Source organism: Bufo gargarizans, chromosome 4, assembly GCF_014858855.1.
Source record: "Bufo gargarizans isolate SCDJY-AF-19 chromosome 4, ASM1485885v1, whole genome shotgun sequence".
NCBI lineage: Eukaryota > Metazoa > Chordata > Amphibia > Anura > Bufonidae > Bufo > Bufo gargarizans.
The window spans coordinates 453327742-453344425 of record NC_058083.1 but is presented as its reverse complement, the minus strand read 5'-3'; the positions used below and the strand labels follow the sequence as shown (position 1 = coordinate 453344425).

Sequence of the window (16684 nt, the reverse complement as noted above, 5' to 3'; positions counted from 1 at the left end):
TAAGAAGGAACCCTGCCCTGACAGGCTTGGGCCACCCACTCCTGTACATCTGATTTAGTGGCTTGAAAACTATCAGTCATAGTCTGGCATGGTTTCAAAGCCGTCCAAAAGGGAATAGATTGTTTTCTTTGCTGTAGAATGACCCATATTTGTAGCCGTCCAGACGAAAGTTGTTGATACATAGTTCCCGTATGACTGCGCACACAGTCAGGCAGAGTTCATTTATGGTGGACATGTCATCCCTGTGGAGACACTCGATCAGAAGGTGAGGAAATATTTGCACAGACATAATGATGGCTTCCCATTTAAAAGATATTGCCATCGTATCAATCTAGAATTTCATACAACCCCTAAAAAATTATGCTCAGGACCCAAGAAGGGCCATTTGCATTTCTATAGATGGGGCCTAACTGGCTAGAAATATTTTTGGCAAGTAAGATATTTGTAGGAGATCTTAAGAGCCTGCATCTGCAATTGCATGTGCAATCGACTGTAGGCGTAATTGACTCTCAATCTTCGGTGTCCTGCCAGGCCCCATATGCAGCTCTTGACACAGGTCCCCAGTGGGTTTCTATAATTTGTTGGGGGCGAAAAAAAATAAAAATGGGTAAATGGTCGCCTCAGGCATTGATACCGTGCATTCATAACCGGGGCAGAGTCTAGCGTCTGATCTTTTGTCTGGTGCTTGCTAGATGCACACAGAATCTGAAAGCATCAATTTGGCAATTGAATGTTTGAGCTCAAAATTATAGCGCAAATTATAGCAAAGAAGAAACTTAATATCCGATACATAAAGGTTACAAAACTGTACAATTTGTGGAGAAAGTATATGGGAATGTACTTAAATGATAATTCTGGGATCTATAGGACACACCCCGGAGGCTAATGCGTTTTAAATTGGTATGTCTATTACGTTCAAGATGAAAGACTGCAAAGCAATATATGAAAGTGTTAATTATAGCCGCTGTTGCTAAAACAAAAATCGCAATGGGTCTCATGTAGTGCAGACAAAACCTGTGAAGAATCAAATCAGACTTTAGCCTTAATATTTCCTTCACAAAGCACTGATCTGATAGGTTGCCATAGGCAACTGCAGCAAAGAATTGATCCGGTAGGTTGCCATAGGCAACTGCTGCAAAGCATTGACCTGATAGGTTGCCATGGGTGACTGCATCAAAGCAATAGCTATAAAAGAAACATTACACACCCCCTACTCACCATCATTTGGCGCATAGATGAACACTGGGCGTCACATACTGTGTATGTCCCATCTCTCCCCCAATAGTAGATGTTAGAGCAGGGGGTGGGGTGGGGTTGGGGGGGGGGGGGGGCGGTTGCTGGTGGGACCTGTGGTACATAACGGACCCTGGCCATAGGATAAAGACACATGAGGCAAATAATGACGACTATAGTTGTATTTAATGCATTTCTCCTACGTGATGCTATGAAATACCATCTAGTGTAGAACTGCAATACATCCTGGCAGCTGCTACTATAAATATGGGCCGGTACCAATCTTTTGGAAATCTGGGGTAATCATTTTGAGGCTACTCGGTGAGCGCTAGGACAGGCTGGGCAGAGGATGCGGCTGCCATTGGCCGAGGTGAAAGAAGAGCAGGCTAGGAAGCAATTTGCGCAACGGAAGGCCCATGGCAGAAATGCCTATTATTGTCCCCAAGAATAGTTTTTTTGCGGCCCCACTGGTCCGACTGAGGCGGACCCAGACAACGGTCGTGTGCATTAACCCCTAGCCTGTGAATATTTCGGCACAGTGATATTCTTTTAACAGTCTGCCCGCCCCCACACTTTACACAAGGGCATTACTTCATGAGTTCCCCACCTCTGTGACGGCTGACATGTAGCACAGCAGGACCAACATCTGCATAGTGAAGTGGAAACGTGATGCCGTCCATATGCAGGGAATGAATTCCACTACACCCTGGGAGCATTACTAGACGCACCATCCTTCCTACTGATGTCAGACAGGAGGCCTTGGGCTTCCTCTGGTAATTTAAAGGGTTTCCTGTATGCAGACCCCACCCTTGACAAGATCAGTTGCTCCCATTTCTCTCCCCCCCCCCCATAGTGCTGAGAATAAGCAGCCTTTTGTTAAGGAGACCCGTCTCTTATAATCCCCCTCCTGCTTTTTATTAGGCTCTCTTCTGAGCCCATTGCTGGAACGGGCGCAGGACACACGGATGATTTATCTCACAGGCTTTGGAGCAGATTGGTCATAAAATGCTCAGCAGCGGATTTATATTGAATTCTGACAAGAAGCTCGCATGCCCTGTCCCACCTGCTCGGCGTACAATGCCATGCCCAGCGAGGCAGGCAAAACGTGATCAGCAGCTCAGGCCAATCCAATCCACTTCCTGCCAGTCCCTGGCATACACCGCAGCAAAACCCGATCAGTGCAAAAGCTTGTCACCACCAACCCCAGGGCTGAGCTGTCACCAACACATAGTAATCAGTGCAAATCAATCGAATAAACTATAGAAGCCAACCCTCAAAAGCCGGCAGATACAGGCATGTGTATGCATAGACCTGTACTCTGCTCGATAGTCAGAAGCCACCCAGTCGAAAATGGCTGATAACAGAGGACAACAGATTGCTTTCAAATACAAAGGAAGTGTCATTTCAGTGTAGCGTCTCTTTAAGGAGCGCCTGACACGTGTTCTGGTAAATACTAACATTCCCCATGTTCTTAGAACTGTGTTGTGCTGTTCCTCTGCTATTCCTCTTAGAAATGTGTGACGTGTCCCTACAGGGATTGACAGCAAGTGTGGGCACACACTCCCATCTGGTATCACCCAGTTGTCAATGTATTTCTAGGAGGAGTAACAGAGGAATGGGACAACATAACAGATATCCAAGACAAGATGCTTCAGGGTTGTTATTTTATGAAGAATAAAGTATTTACTAAAATGTACCAGGGGAATTGATGGGTCCTCTGTCGGTAGGGTCTCACAATCTAAGCGTTAAAGGGGCTTTCCGGGATTTTTATATCGATGGCTTGTCCTCAGGATAGGTCATCGATATGAGATCTGCGGGGGTCCTACACCCAGGACAGCCCGCTCGTTCAGCGGTTTGATAAAGCGGCAGCGCCCGAGTTCCAGTGAGCACCATGGCCTCTGTCCACTGGATAGAGGCTGTGCTTAGTACTGCAGCTCAGCCCCATTTACTTGAATGGGACCATGTTACCTAGGCCATGTGACTGATGAAAAGATAGATCATTAATATCAAAATCCCGTAGAACCCCTTTAAACACCCCAGTCCTCACAATGTGATATCATACAGCTTATGGTGCACACCGTGGGGGGGGGGGGGGGGGGGTCTCATGTATGAAGTGGCTTCTAACCTATTAGCACAGCACACTGAAACATGATTGATGCTGGGGTAAGGACTACATCAGCAGTGCTGGGGTTGTCCTATTCTGTCAGACTGGTAATCTGTACACCCAATTCTTCTGGAACAAGGAAGGTTGGGTAGTCCGGGTACAGCGAAACGTTTTTGTGGGTTACCGCTTGACCATTAACAATGAGCTCTGAATGGACAATTTGGTTCTAATCAGTTATGATCGTGCTGCGGCTTGCACAGACGTACAGTATTCAGCCGTGGCACAGCTACACTGTGTGGCCGTGTCCTTACATAGTGGTGTGCCACAGAACTCTCATCCACGTGCTACGTAATAAAATCTGCAGCCGCGGTGCGGATTTGTAATCTGCAGAATGTCCGTTTATGCTGTTTTCTGCAAATCTCCATCACGGGTTTTACCCTCTACAATGACGAAGGTGAAATCTACAGCCACATCCTCGACAAAAACGGATGCAATCAATTTGAGGGTCCTGCCCCTATAGTTTCTGATGCAGATCGGATGCAAAATTTGTAGAAGACTTCTGCATTTTGTTTCTGATGTGGACGCACCCCAATAGCGGACATACTGGTTGATTTTTATGTAGCTTTATCTGTATTTTTTAAATCAAATTAACTGACATTAGCACAGGATGACTGCAGGGAGTACCAACGTGTAGGGTAGAGATGAGCAAACTTCCGCTTATGAAATTCGTTCACACTTTCTTTGGTGGCAAAAAGGTGAATTGCATTATGGATTCCGTTACCACATAATTCTATGACGGAATGCATAACGGAACGCCTTTAGAGGCATTCCGTTATTCATTCCTTCATAATAGAAGTCTATGGGCAGCAAAACTGATCCGTTCCGTTTCCGTTATGCAGGGGAAGACTCAAAGCACTCCCTGCGTAGCGGAAATGGGACGGATCCTTTTTTTGCAGCCCATAGACTTCTATTATGACGGAATGAATAACGGAATGCCTCTAAAGGCATTCAGTCATAGAATTGCGTTATGGTCCGTGGTAACGGAATCCATAAGGCAATTCACCTTTTACCACCAAACGTAGTGTGAACGAATTTCATAAGCGGAAATTCGCTCATCTCTAGTGTAGGGCACTGTTTAATGTACTCAATGTCAGTCTGAGACTGGAAAGGAGGGAATTTTAATAAATACATAGTTCTTTTACTCCCATTTTGTGCTGGCTTTGCTGCCAGGAGATGCACAGTTTGTAAATTTATCGGGGCTGAAGTCCCGGCTTCCAGCACACCCTAAACACTACTATGTGGGGAACGAGATGCCGAAACGCTTGTGCGACAAAATATTGTCGCACAGGAGTTAAAGAAGCTTGCAAAAATGGAGCCGTGTGCATTTTTATGGAAAAAAAAACTACCATAAAAAAAATGTTCTGAAATGACCCCCATACTCTATGCACAAAAAATTTCACAAATGTCACAGCTCAAACTGTTCACACTGATATCCAGAGCAGAGAGGGGCCTGGAATGTGCGTTCCCATAGGTAAATACTACCACCGACTCCTGGGTGTGTGGGGGAATCAGCCGAGAGCTGGGGGGTTCAGTTATTAATGGTGGATCTTTAATCACAGACAACCAGCACTGACATTCTCAGTCATGACCACGTACATACACAACCCAGAGCATGCTGTACTGACAGCTGTCAGCGCTGGCTGTTGGCACTGTTCCTCTAATGTTCCTCCATGCAATTTAATTTATTCACATGAAAAGTGAATAAAATTAGATTGAAAACAGCAAGAAGCAATCATGAGCGGTAACTTATGTCCACCTAAAGTTCAGAGAGGAGCCATATGTGATGTCCTCTCGGACTCGACCAGAGAAGACGCAGATGGTGGAAACTGTCAAAGTGTAAAATAAGTTTGGCCGGTGATCGATGGCGGCCAGCAAGCTGCCCAGACATGGGCGCCTGGTAGCCACCATCAGGTGCTAAATTCCACACAAAAGACCACTCCGTCACCCCCATTGTTCCCTGACGTCCAGCCATTCCACAACATGGGGTGTGAAGCCCTGTCACCGGCCATAGTACAGTGGACGACGGGACTAATCCCGATTTCTCCTGCACAGGCGTGTGCAGTGTGGTTACTATTACAGCTCACCTGCATTATTTACACTGTAGACCGGCATCAGCTTTCCAGCCAGATCTCATAGCAACCCTGCTAACATGACAAGCCCAGAGCTTACCTTGTAACTGTTTGAATCTCCCCTCTAGCTGGTTGTAGTTGTAGGGCACCTGCGCTGTATATCCAGGGGACAGGGGACCCGATAGGCTAGAGGTCCTTTGCAGTTCCATTTGGAAAGAAAATGCTGTGCTATCGGATGCATAAACCGCAGTGTGCTGCCACCATAGATCCAAAGGGCTCCAACCTGCCAAAGCGCCGGGTCTGAGTCAGTACAAAATCCCCGTAAGTGTCAGACGGTGTGCACGAGGGGGTTCAGTGCTGATGGAAGGCAGCCCCCAGCATGCTGGAGAGCTCAGCCTCGCAGGCAGCAGCAGCACACCTCCTCACTGCTCGCTGGGATGTAATTTAATCAGTAGCCACACTGTGTATTTAGTGGTGATGTCACTTGATTAGCATAAGACATTGTAAAGGAAGCGGAGGCTGTACCACCGCTCAGGAGAGGGTAGGAGGCTGCCCCTAGGAGCAGCAAAAGGCAGAAATACCAAACAGGAGGACGTGTCTGTGGAATGAGGCTCAGATGTGAAGCTCCCAGCACTCAGCCTGCAGCCCAGGGAGGCTCAGCCGCATTGTCTGGCGCGGCGGCACAGGGCGGCAGACAATGGAACGCCCCTGAACAAAGCTGCAGGAATGACAAGCTTTTGTTTAAGAGCCTCATGTAACGGAAAAGTCTCCGATTACCATCAGATGGCAGGGAGCGCAGCCTCCTCCTCGCCCCTTCACCCCGATCAATAGCTGTCACATATCTGTGCGGAGCAATGTATTAATGTCTGACTGCAGCCTCAATAAAGAGGGCGGCCATTGTAGTCCGGGGATTCTCTCAGATTAGTGGGGGGCGTGCACAGGAATCACCAAATGTATTCACTGAGATACAGAAGAGAGGCTTTACCTCAGAGAACATCTGAGACTGCTCTAACTGCTAGTAAACTACTTACTACATAGGGGTTCACAGCTCACCAACGTATTTTCCTTCTGTTCCGTGTCAGTTCCGTTTTTTGCAGACTGTATACGGAACCATTCATTTCAATGGGTTCGCCAAAAAAAAAAACTGCAAAATACATACGGTCGCGTGCATGAGGCCTAAGGCTACTTTCACACTAGCGTTTTTTGCGGATCCATCATGGATCTGCAAAAACGCTTCCGTTACAATTCTACAACCGCATGCATCAGTCATGAACGGATCCGGCTGCATTATGTCATATAGTCATGACGGATCAGTCTTGAAACACCATTGAAAGTCAATGGGGGACAAATTTGTTTTCTATCGTGGCAGAGAAAACGTTTGGCTCCGCTTCGTCAGGCGGACAGCAAAATGCTGCAGGCAGCCTCCAGAGCGTAATGGAGACTGAACGGAGGCAAACTGATGCATTCTGAGCGGATCCTTTTCCAAATGCATTAGGGCAAAGCGAATCTATTTTGGACCGCTTGTGAGAGCCCAAGACGGATCTCACAAAGTGAAATCCAAAACGCGAGTGTGAAAGTAGTCTAAGGTCTGTTGCACACGAACGTTGTGCATCTGTTCCGTGCATTAATGCACGGGCAACGTCCATGCAGCGGCCAGGAAGGATCAAGACCCATGCAACGTGAATTGGTCCGTGATCTGTCCGCACTGCAAAAAAATAGAAGTTCTATTTTTTTGCGGTGCGGAGGCACAGACAGAAACACCATGGAAGCACTCCGTAGTGCTTCCTTGGGGTTCCGATCCGTGCTTCCGTTCCGCATCTCCGTGAATGGGTCCGCATCCTTAATGTGAAGTGCACACGGGCCGGTGCCCGTGTATTGCGGACCTGCAATACGGCCACGGGCACACAACGTTCGTGTGCAAGAGGCCTAACGTATATGCTAAACGGATGCCATACAGTACTATTGAATTAAAAAATATAAAAAAAATTATATATATATATATAAATATAAAAAAAATTATATATATATATATATATATATATATATATATTTTATACATACACACATTTTTTTAACCGGACTGTGCAGGATACGCGGTATGCTGCGTTTTTGTGTCCTTTTTCTTGTAACGTATACGTCAAACTGAGCCATAAAATGTCACGTGAACTGACCCTTAGGGCTCATGTAGACGAACGCGTGCCGGCCAGTCCCGCAAATTGCGGTCCGCAATGCACGGGCACCGAGCGTGTGCAGACGTGGACCCATCTGTATCCGACAGTCCCACCGCAAAAAAGTAGCAGTACTTTTTTGTGGTGTGGTGGTACGGACAGAAAATCCACAACTTTTTTGCGATGCAGACTGGCACAGATCATATACACCGGTTTCAGAACAATGACAAGTCTATAGGCCTCACTGCCTAACAGTAAAACTGTCTTAGTTGCCCTTAGTTTGGCTTTAATTTTTTCAGAGCCCTTCAGGAAATGAAAGCCGAGCTCTGATTGGTTGCTGTGGGCAACTAAAACAGTGTTACTGTTGGAGAGAATTGATAAATGGGGCCCTATGGGTGTATTCACACATACATTTTATTAACACAGTACTAACTGTTAAAATATAGAATATGTCTTATTTTGTCCCTTTTCAAGGCCCACCGGCCCTCGTACAAGTCAAGGGGACATTTTTAATGGCCGCTTTCAACAAAGGCATCTGTGAAAAAAATGACAGGGGGGCAAATAGGACCGATTAACCATTTTTGTTGACCATTTTTCTTCACGTGTGAATAAGGCCTAAGGCTCTCTCTTCTCTCCACACAAATTTTACTTGGTGTATTTTTAAAAACAAATAACTGCATGCAGCATTTTGGGGGTCTAGTGTGATTTTTGCAGCATTTATCGGATGTGGACAAAAAACCACGGTCATGTGCATGAGCCCTCATGCGTGTGGCAATTCTGTATACTAGGGTAAATTAAAACTGTTTTCCAGGGGGCAGAAAAAAAAAAATAAGTTACTCAACTTACTGTCTCCCCCCCCCCCCCCCCCTTGCATTCTGATCTGATGCTGCTCCAATCCTCTCTGCTCTCCTTTTCCTATCTCCTGCTTGATTCCAGCCAGTTCCTTGTCAAGTTGGAACCAGGAAGTGGAGGGCGACAGGGACCAAAGTTGAGTTGGAAAAGTAGCAGTGGAGGAATCAGTGAGGATTTTCAGGTACTTTGATGATAGGTCATCAATATCAGATCAGTGGAGTGCACCTCCACTGATCAGCTGTTTTGGGCAGCCTCTGGCTATATACATTGGATGGAGCCAGAAGCAGAAGGTTCTGTCCACTGTGTACTGCACCAAGATACTGCAGCTCGGCTCCTGTTCAAAAACTGAGCTGCAGTATAGTTTACGGCACCAGCAGCTAACTACAACAGTTGATCGGTGGAGGTGCCACGTGTCAAGACACCTACCTTTCTCATGTGGATGACATCCTAAGGATACGTCATTAATAACCAAGTACTGGAAAACCCTTTTAATGTCATCTTACGCTTTAATTTGTTTGCATTAGGGTACTTTCACACTTTAGTTAAAGTTTTCCGGTATTGAGTTCTGTCCTTTGGGTTCAATACCGGAAAAAAAAAAAGATCAGTTTTAACCTAATGCATTCTGAATGGAGAGCATTCTGTTCAGGATGCATCAGTTCAGTCCCTCTTACATTTTTTGGCCGGAGAAAACACAGCAGCATGCTGCAGTTTTCTCTCCGGCCAGAAATCCAGAACACTTGTCGGAATGCCCGATCCGGCATTAATTTCCATTGAAATGCATTAATGCTGCATCCGGCCCCAAGTGTCCCAGCAAAACGGATTCGGCTTTGCGGTCTGCGCATGTGCAAACCTTTAAAAATTTGAAAAAATAAATAAATACCGGATACGTTTTTGTCTAGATGACAACTGGAAAGACGGATCTGGTATTGCAATGCATTTGTGAGACGTATCCGAATCCGGATCAGTCTCACAAATGCATGCTTTTGCGTCTGGATTGCGATGGAACTGCCTACCGGAATACTCTGCCGCAAGTGTAAAAGTAACCTCATTTCTATTAGAGTCACTATATAATACACCTCAACTGATTCATCCCAAGATCATCTTGAGGTTGAAGTCACACAAAGCAGATTTGCTGCAGAAATATCCGTGACTCTAAATCCGTTCCATTCATCTGAAAGGCATGTCCACAGATTCTGCAAACCCCTTTCAGGATGAATGGGACAGTCAGAGAAATTTCTGCAAGAAATCTGCTGTATGTGAATATACACCCATTATATCTGCATTTTTCCAACCTTTAAGCAAACTTACAGGTGGTTTGATTCTCCGACATGAACACATCGCTCCACCCTCTGCAAACAGCAGTTTCTATAGCACCATCAAACTACTCGAGGCCAGTTCTAGATAAGGAAGACAAAGCTTGAGGGAGACCGTTTTGGTCTGAATGCAGCCATGGGCTTGGCATTAAGGAGTTGCAGGTTACTGGAATGGACAGGCAAACAAGGCAATGATATGACCGATGCTTTATCCTTGTAGTGATATTTGCCCTTTAGATGTACCCACAACTAACAGATGGGAACACTACGATAAGGAGAAGCACTCATTTACCAATAATAGGCACACGCCAGTCTCTGTAAAAGAGTAAGACGTGACCAATTAGGAGACCAGGCTCTGCGATGTCCGTACGCCACAAACTGAAGTCTATGCCAGCTAGGAGCTGGCATAGATTTTTAATTATAATTTATATTAGTTTTCTGTCTGGTGGCCCCACACCATTCTGCTAGGCACATTCCTTTAAAAAAATAAAAAGTGGTGAAAAGCAGTGGAGAAAGACAAAAAGTTTAACACTTTTGCACAAAATGTCATGCAAGAAAATGTAAATAACTCCTATTATATATACTAATAATACAGCCAGCTTTTAAAGGGTACAGCTATGGAACTGTGCACAACAGGCTATCCGAGGACGAAGTAATAACTGCCCATCATTGCATGACCTGTAACTACTCTTAACATGTCCGTTTTACTAAGTACTTGCATTACCTGTTAGAAGTTATGAATTGAGGGTAAAGCTACACGGCGAAGGGAGAGGCGATCCCATTGATTATAATGGGATAACTGTTACTCGGTGAACTTAGCTGCGACGCCTGCCGGTGACCAGCGTCACCATACACTAATTACTAGCAGTTTACAATTAAAGTATGAAGGTCTGACAACGGCAGCACTGATTGGATAGCGTCAGACTGTGCAGGATCACACCCCAACTGGTAACACCCATCTGGACCTCCACTGCAAACTGCTAGCAATTCATTTATAACTTCTAGCAGGAATAATAAAGGAATGGTACAAAGCAGAGTCATAACAAAAAAGTTATACAAATAAATGATACTCCAGAATTGTTATTCCAGAAGAGGTGCAGGTAGGCAGTGCAACATAATGGTCTATAGAAGTGGAGGTCAGAGCGCTCATTCCACAATCCGTTCATCTAACACACATACAGATGCGGGGCCGTAATGATCACTGAGCGACAAAAAGAACTAGTCAACAGGCGCTAGTTTAAAAAAAAGGAAAATTTTTATTTATACATTTTTAAATACATCATAAAAACAGGAAAATAACACAATATATTCCTATTTTTACCCAACCCTAAAAGGGTTGAAAGGAGAGACCAAAAAAAAAAATAAAAATTTAAAATTTACAATTAATCCAATTTTTCCCTCAAACTTGTATTTTGATGAGAATCGATATTGAAGACAAAGACGCGGCACTCACCAGGGTCAGGAAGATTTCTTTAAGCTTTATTGCTTGTTAGGTGGCATGCTGCGCAGGCTGTGGAGCGGGATGGCCACGGTGCGCTTCGGCGGTGACGGCCCTAGGCGGTCTGAAGAAGCGCGATTCTTGCGCGAAACGGCCGTCACCGCCGAAGCGCACCGTGGCCATCCTGCTCTCCAGCATGCCATCTAACAAGCAATAAAGCTTAAAGAAATCTTCCTGACCCTGGCGAGTGCCGCGTCTTTGTCTTAAATATCGATTCTGTTCACTCTTACACACGGGGGTAGCCGCTGGTCTATAGACTTCCGACATACAAGGGGCAGAGGTGACCTGTATTACTGCGTAGTGCTGCTGTTTTCTATTCCCCTCTACTAACCATTGATTTATATTTTGATAAGCCAGTGGTTCCATATTTGACCAAAACGGTCCTTCATCCCTCTATTGTCATATACTATCCTTTCCCTTTTTATCATGTTATTCACAGATTTCTTCCATTCATTCACAGAAGGCTGGTCTTTTTCCATCCATTTTTTCAAAATAAGCAATCTTGCCTGAAACAGCTGCTTACAGAGTACTTGTTTCACAACCTTCCGCAAGCCCAAATGTATTGTACCCCCCCCCCCCCCAGTATACAGGCCACAGGGTCACCATGTATTTGTACTCCTAAAGCTTTATCAATAATCTAAAAAACTTGGGACATCTCCAAATTAGATGGACCAGACCTGCCTGTTCTTCACCACATCTTGGACACTCATCTGTGGCTCTTAAGCCCATTTTTTTCAATAGTGTAGGTGGGCGATATGTAACCTATGTATAAGAAAGAACTGAGAAACCCGTGTGAGGCTCTTAATGACACCAAAGGCCTATTACCCAATACATCTTTCCATTTATCATCTTTTTTCCATTTTTCTTTGGCTACTATTTTTATATTTGTTTGTAATTCCCTCATTAGTATTTTATAGCTCCTTGAAATACTACCTTTCTATTCCCGAGCAGGGCCGTCTTTACTTGGGTCCCCTGGATCCCGCCTTCTCATACCCCAGCATGCAATCACGCCCTCCACCGTGAATTACTGTAAATACTAAGGCCTCTTTCACACAGGTGTCGCAGGTGGGGGCTGGATGCGATGCAGGTGCATTGAGGGAGATCCGCGCGAGTGCGCACGCAATTACAGTCAGTTTTGTCTGCGATTGCGTTGTTCAGTGGTGAGCGTAATTACGTCAGTGCAGGTCCTTTTGCAGGTCCTGCAAGAAGAAGAAAGAAGAGGATCCCGGCTGCGCGATCAAGTGGATGAGGGGAGTAATTTTTAATTATTTTTTAACCCTCAATGGACTTTTAATAGCATGCTATAATACAGAATGCTAAGTACTTTCCATTATAACCATGTTATAATGGAAAATAATAAAGTAAATGGCTCATCCCTATTCATTAACATAGTCTCCTTCGCAACCATCCATGAAACTAACATTGCATCCGCACTTGCTTGCGGATGCGATTTTCACGCAGCCCTATTCACTTCTATGGGGCCTGCGTTGCGTGAAAACCGCAAACTATAGAACATGCAGCAATTTTCATGCAACGCACAAGTGGCGAGTGAAAAACATAGCTCATGTACACAGCCCCATTGAAATTAATGGGTCCGGATTCAGTGCGGGCGCAATGCGTTCACGTCATGCAATGCACCCGCACGGAATACTCATCCATGTGAAAGGGGCCTTACAGTTCTGAACATTCCAGACAAAGTAGGGAAGAAGGGTAATAGTAGATAGATGACTATTATATACTATACTATAGTATATAGGGGAATACCTGGTATGGGTGAAATGAACTAAGTGGTAGGCAGGTAACATTATACAAATAATATATATATATATATATATATATATATATATATATATATATATATATATATACACACATACACACACACACATACATTATCTATATATATATATAATAATGAACTGTTGGTAGTAGTGAGGCGACATTATAAAAAGCATACCAAGTGTCTATTGATTCAACTGGATGCCAAGGTCAGCGTACATGTGACAACATAATGAGGGAGGAAGGAGAAGAAGAAAAGAATATGCAGAAATACGGTGGTGTGGTGTAGAGAGATACCTAATGCCACTTGTTGCAGGTAAGATGGTAGGTTGTGGACGACAAAGTGCTCCTAAATTGAACGTGTACGTCCGCACTGCTGCTGTACCGAGAAGGAGCGGCGTGCATTTAAAGAGCGAGGTGCATGTCAAGCCTCCGAGAGGGGCTATGCGTGATGGAACGCACCATTGCTGGACAGTGTAGTGCTGGTGTAGGGGGATGGTATAGCGATAAAAGAGAGTAGAGCGCTATTATAGAATGTGTGGAGACACATTAAATTTGTAGGCAGTGGCCAGCGGGGCTCAAGAGGCAGCTGCTTTGGACCCCCCAGGAGCAACTGGGCCCAGGGCAGCTGCCCCTTTTGCCCCGCGTTAAAGACGGCCATGTTCCCGAGAAAGTGATTAATATTCTCAGAAGCGGCTTTTTTTTATACTTCTCAAGGTCAGCTGATGAATTAATTGCATCCCTAATTTGTAAATACTTCAAATCTTTTTTTGGCATCCCAAACTCCTTTATCAAGGTTTCAAAATCCTTCAATACATCCCCTTCAAAAATTTGACTCAAACATATTCCTCTATTTTCCCAATTTACATACTGCCTAATTTTCTGAAATTAAACTCAAATTAATATTATTTCATATTGGTGTATATTCTAAATAACCCATTATTTTTTAAATTTCTCCTCAAGTGTAGTCCATTAAATTAAATATTTGCTTATCATCAGTGCGCCCGGCCGCTCGAAAACTGGATGGGGGGGGCGCAAATGATCGTTCATCTACACGATTACTTGTTGCCAATCGGGAACGAGTGGTCTTACGAACGCTCCCCCACCGATCAGTGACCTCTGTCAAAGGGTATTTAAGTTAAAGAGCATTTCCACCTCAAGCTATATAATCAGCCGCAAATACTTCCCTTCAGTTGTCAAGTTGTTAAGCATTTAATTTGTTTTTAAGTGTTTCTCGGGTAAAGAGCCCTCTGGGGGCTATAAATGTCAGCCGTACTGGTTGTCACCCAGTCTTCCCAGACAATGTGGCCCATAAAGGCACTAGAGACGGTCTGGTTCAGCGCTCTCTGCCGTGGTAAGTGTCCTTGAATACTTTCACCACCTCCACAATGACGCCGCACACGTCAAGCAATGTCCACTCTTATGTTATTGTGTCTTGTTAAGGTAAATGTCGGGCCATCCTGTGGTCAGTGACTCATGTGAAGCTGTAACGGCCACTTCACAACATGCTGAAATCAAGTTACAAGAAGCCAAGGCTACAGAGGAACCGCTGCCTGCCATATCTGAGGAGGGCAGGGTTATTTCATGGATGATTTTAATTTCCGCTGCAAAGACAAACAGAAGCCTCAGATCTGATCCAACAATTTTAATATAAGAGGTGAGGATGTGATTGGACAAGGAAGACAATATTATGTTGATGAAGGGGTAGACAGGCGGGGACAATGAGCATGTAGTTGTGGGAACGCATGCAGAATACACAGGGAGCTGCACTACGCGCCCCAGTTGCAGCTTATTTATTATGGATGAACATATTTTCTGTCCGTTCATTTTTTTTTATGTGGAACCATTAATGTCAAAGGTCCGAAAAAAAGAATAAAAAAAAGTTACTCTGTGTGCATTCCATTTCCGTTCCGCAAAAAAAATAGAACATGTTCTATTATTGTCCGCATTAAGGACAAGGATAGGACTGTTCCATTAGGGGCCAGCTGTTCCGTTTTTTGCGGACCCCAAAATACATACGGTCGTGTGCAAGAGCCCTAAGTCTATGAGGGAGCGTCCCTCTACAGCCAATTATCAACTAATGTGCTGGCAGATTAAAGTGGTCGAACATCTCACATGGCCATGATAATCTCACGCATGCACCGATAATAAGTGCGAGCCTCCTTGCATGTGCAAATTATATGACTAGTTAAATAAAAACATGATTGTGAACATGCCACTAAAATTCCAAAATCATTGTGCATGCGCCATATTATTCTGCTGGCAGAGGCAGCATCCTGAGCGGAAGGGACACTCCCCTGCCAATCATGCGTTTCTGCCCAGCGGCCTCGTCCAAGACCAGCAACGTCGTAGTCATCGGTCATGTGGCCTAGGCGCAGCTGAGTTCCATTCATGTGAATGGGGCAGAGCTGCAATACCAAGTACAGCCACTATCAAATGGACAGCGCTATGCCTGCGAAGCTGCGGATCAGCAGGGGACCCAGGTGTCGGGCCCCGACTGATCTGATATTAATGACCTATCCTGAGGTTATCAACAACTAAATCTCTGAAAACCTCTGAAAGTCTGTGGAGGGGCCCAAAACATCACACCAGTCGAGTATACACCTCCATGGTTGTCCAGCATCATCACTGCATGAGACAGAAGGTTAAAACCCCTACAAGAAGTAGTATATCACTTGATAAATCCAGAAGTCGTATAACTCGAGACATTACACATCATTTACATTTTTCATAGATCCAAACTGATGTGTGAATAGGTCCACTGACTTGTAAGGTTGTGTGTGCTATACGTATCAGAAATAGATAGCACACTAAAGAAAAGTAAGGTGCTGTGAACATCATCTTAGTGGGGCATATCTACTGCTGAAGGGTCAACACAATTATTTTTTAGGCAGCGAGCACCGCATTCGTCCATATGGCGCACGCCATGTTCATGAACACAACGCCACTATCTGCAGCAGGTTCCTTCACACCTGTCTGTCCGAGTACATCATGACGGTTCTAAGGCTTCGTTCACATCACCGTTCAGCCTTTCCGTTCTCCTGCTCCGTTTAGGGGCAGGAGAACGGAAAGGACGGATAAGCACATTACTGATGCCAAACGGAGTCAAACGGAGCCTGAGGTCCCCATAGACTTTAATGGGGTCCGTTATGTTTCCGCTCAGAAGATGATTTTTAAGCGGAGACAAAAGTTGGGCCCGCAGGACTTTTGTCTCCGCTTAAAAATCATCTTCTGAGCGGAAACATAACGGACCCCATTATAGTCTATGGGGTCCTAAGGGCTCCGTTTGACGTCAGTTATGTGCTTATCCGTCCTTTCCGTTCTCCTGCCCCTAAACGGAGCAGGAGAACGGAAAGGCTGAATGGTGATGTGAACGAAGCCTAATACGCAAATGGTTACGAGCTATCGAGAAAAAGCCTACATGCCTCCGAGCTCCCATGCCTGGGTGGACCCCAATGAGCTTTATATGGCTGTTTTAACATTCCAGTCTCTGCTGTTTTTATCCCATACGAATCACAAGGGTTTCATGTGCACACATCCCTACAGCTATTTCTCTCATGCCCTCAATTGCTGAATACATTGTCTGTTAAAGCGTATGGCCTCAGATA

The 16684-nt window shown here is 45.0% G+C and overlaps 1 protein-coding gene across 2 annotated transcripts in view; it reads right to left on the bottom strand.

The window, feature by feature from the left end:
* SPTBN1 (spectrin beta, non-erythrocytic 1) overlaps positions 1-16684 on the bottom strand; it is a 169884-nt gene that overhangs the window by 91182 nt on the left and 62018 nt on the right. The window contains exon 1 of one of the 2 annotated variants that reach the window (XM_044289549.1): positions 5567-5911. The exons of the other annotated variant lie outside the window; for it this stretch is intronic. Coding sequence (XP_044145484.1) covers positions 5567-5675 — 109 coding nt within the window. The 5' untranslated portion in view covers positions 5676-5911. Of the gene's footprint in view, positions 1-5566; positions 5912-16684 lie in introns of those variants that run through there. 2 annotated transcript variants of the gene reach the window in all.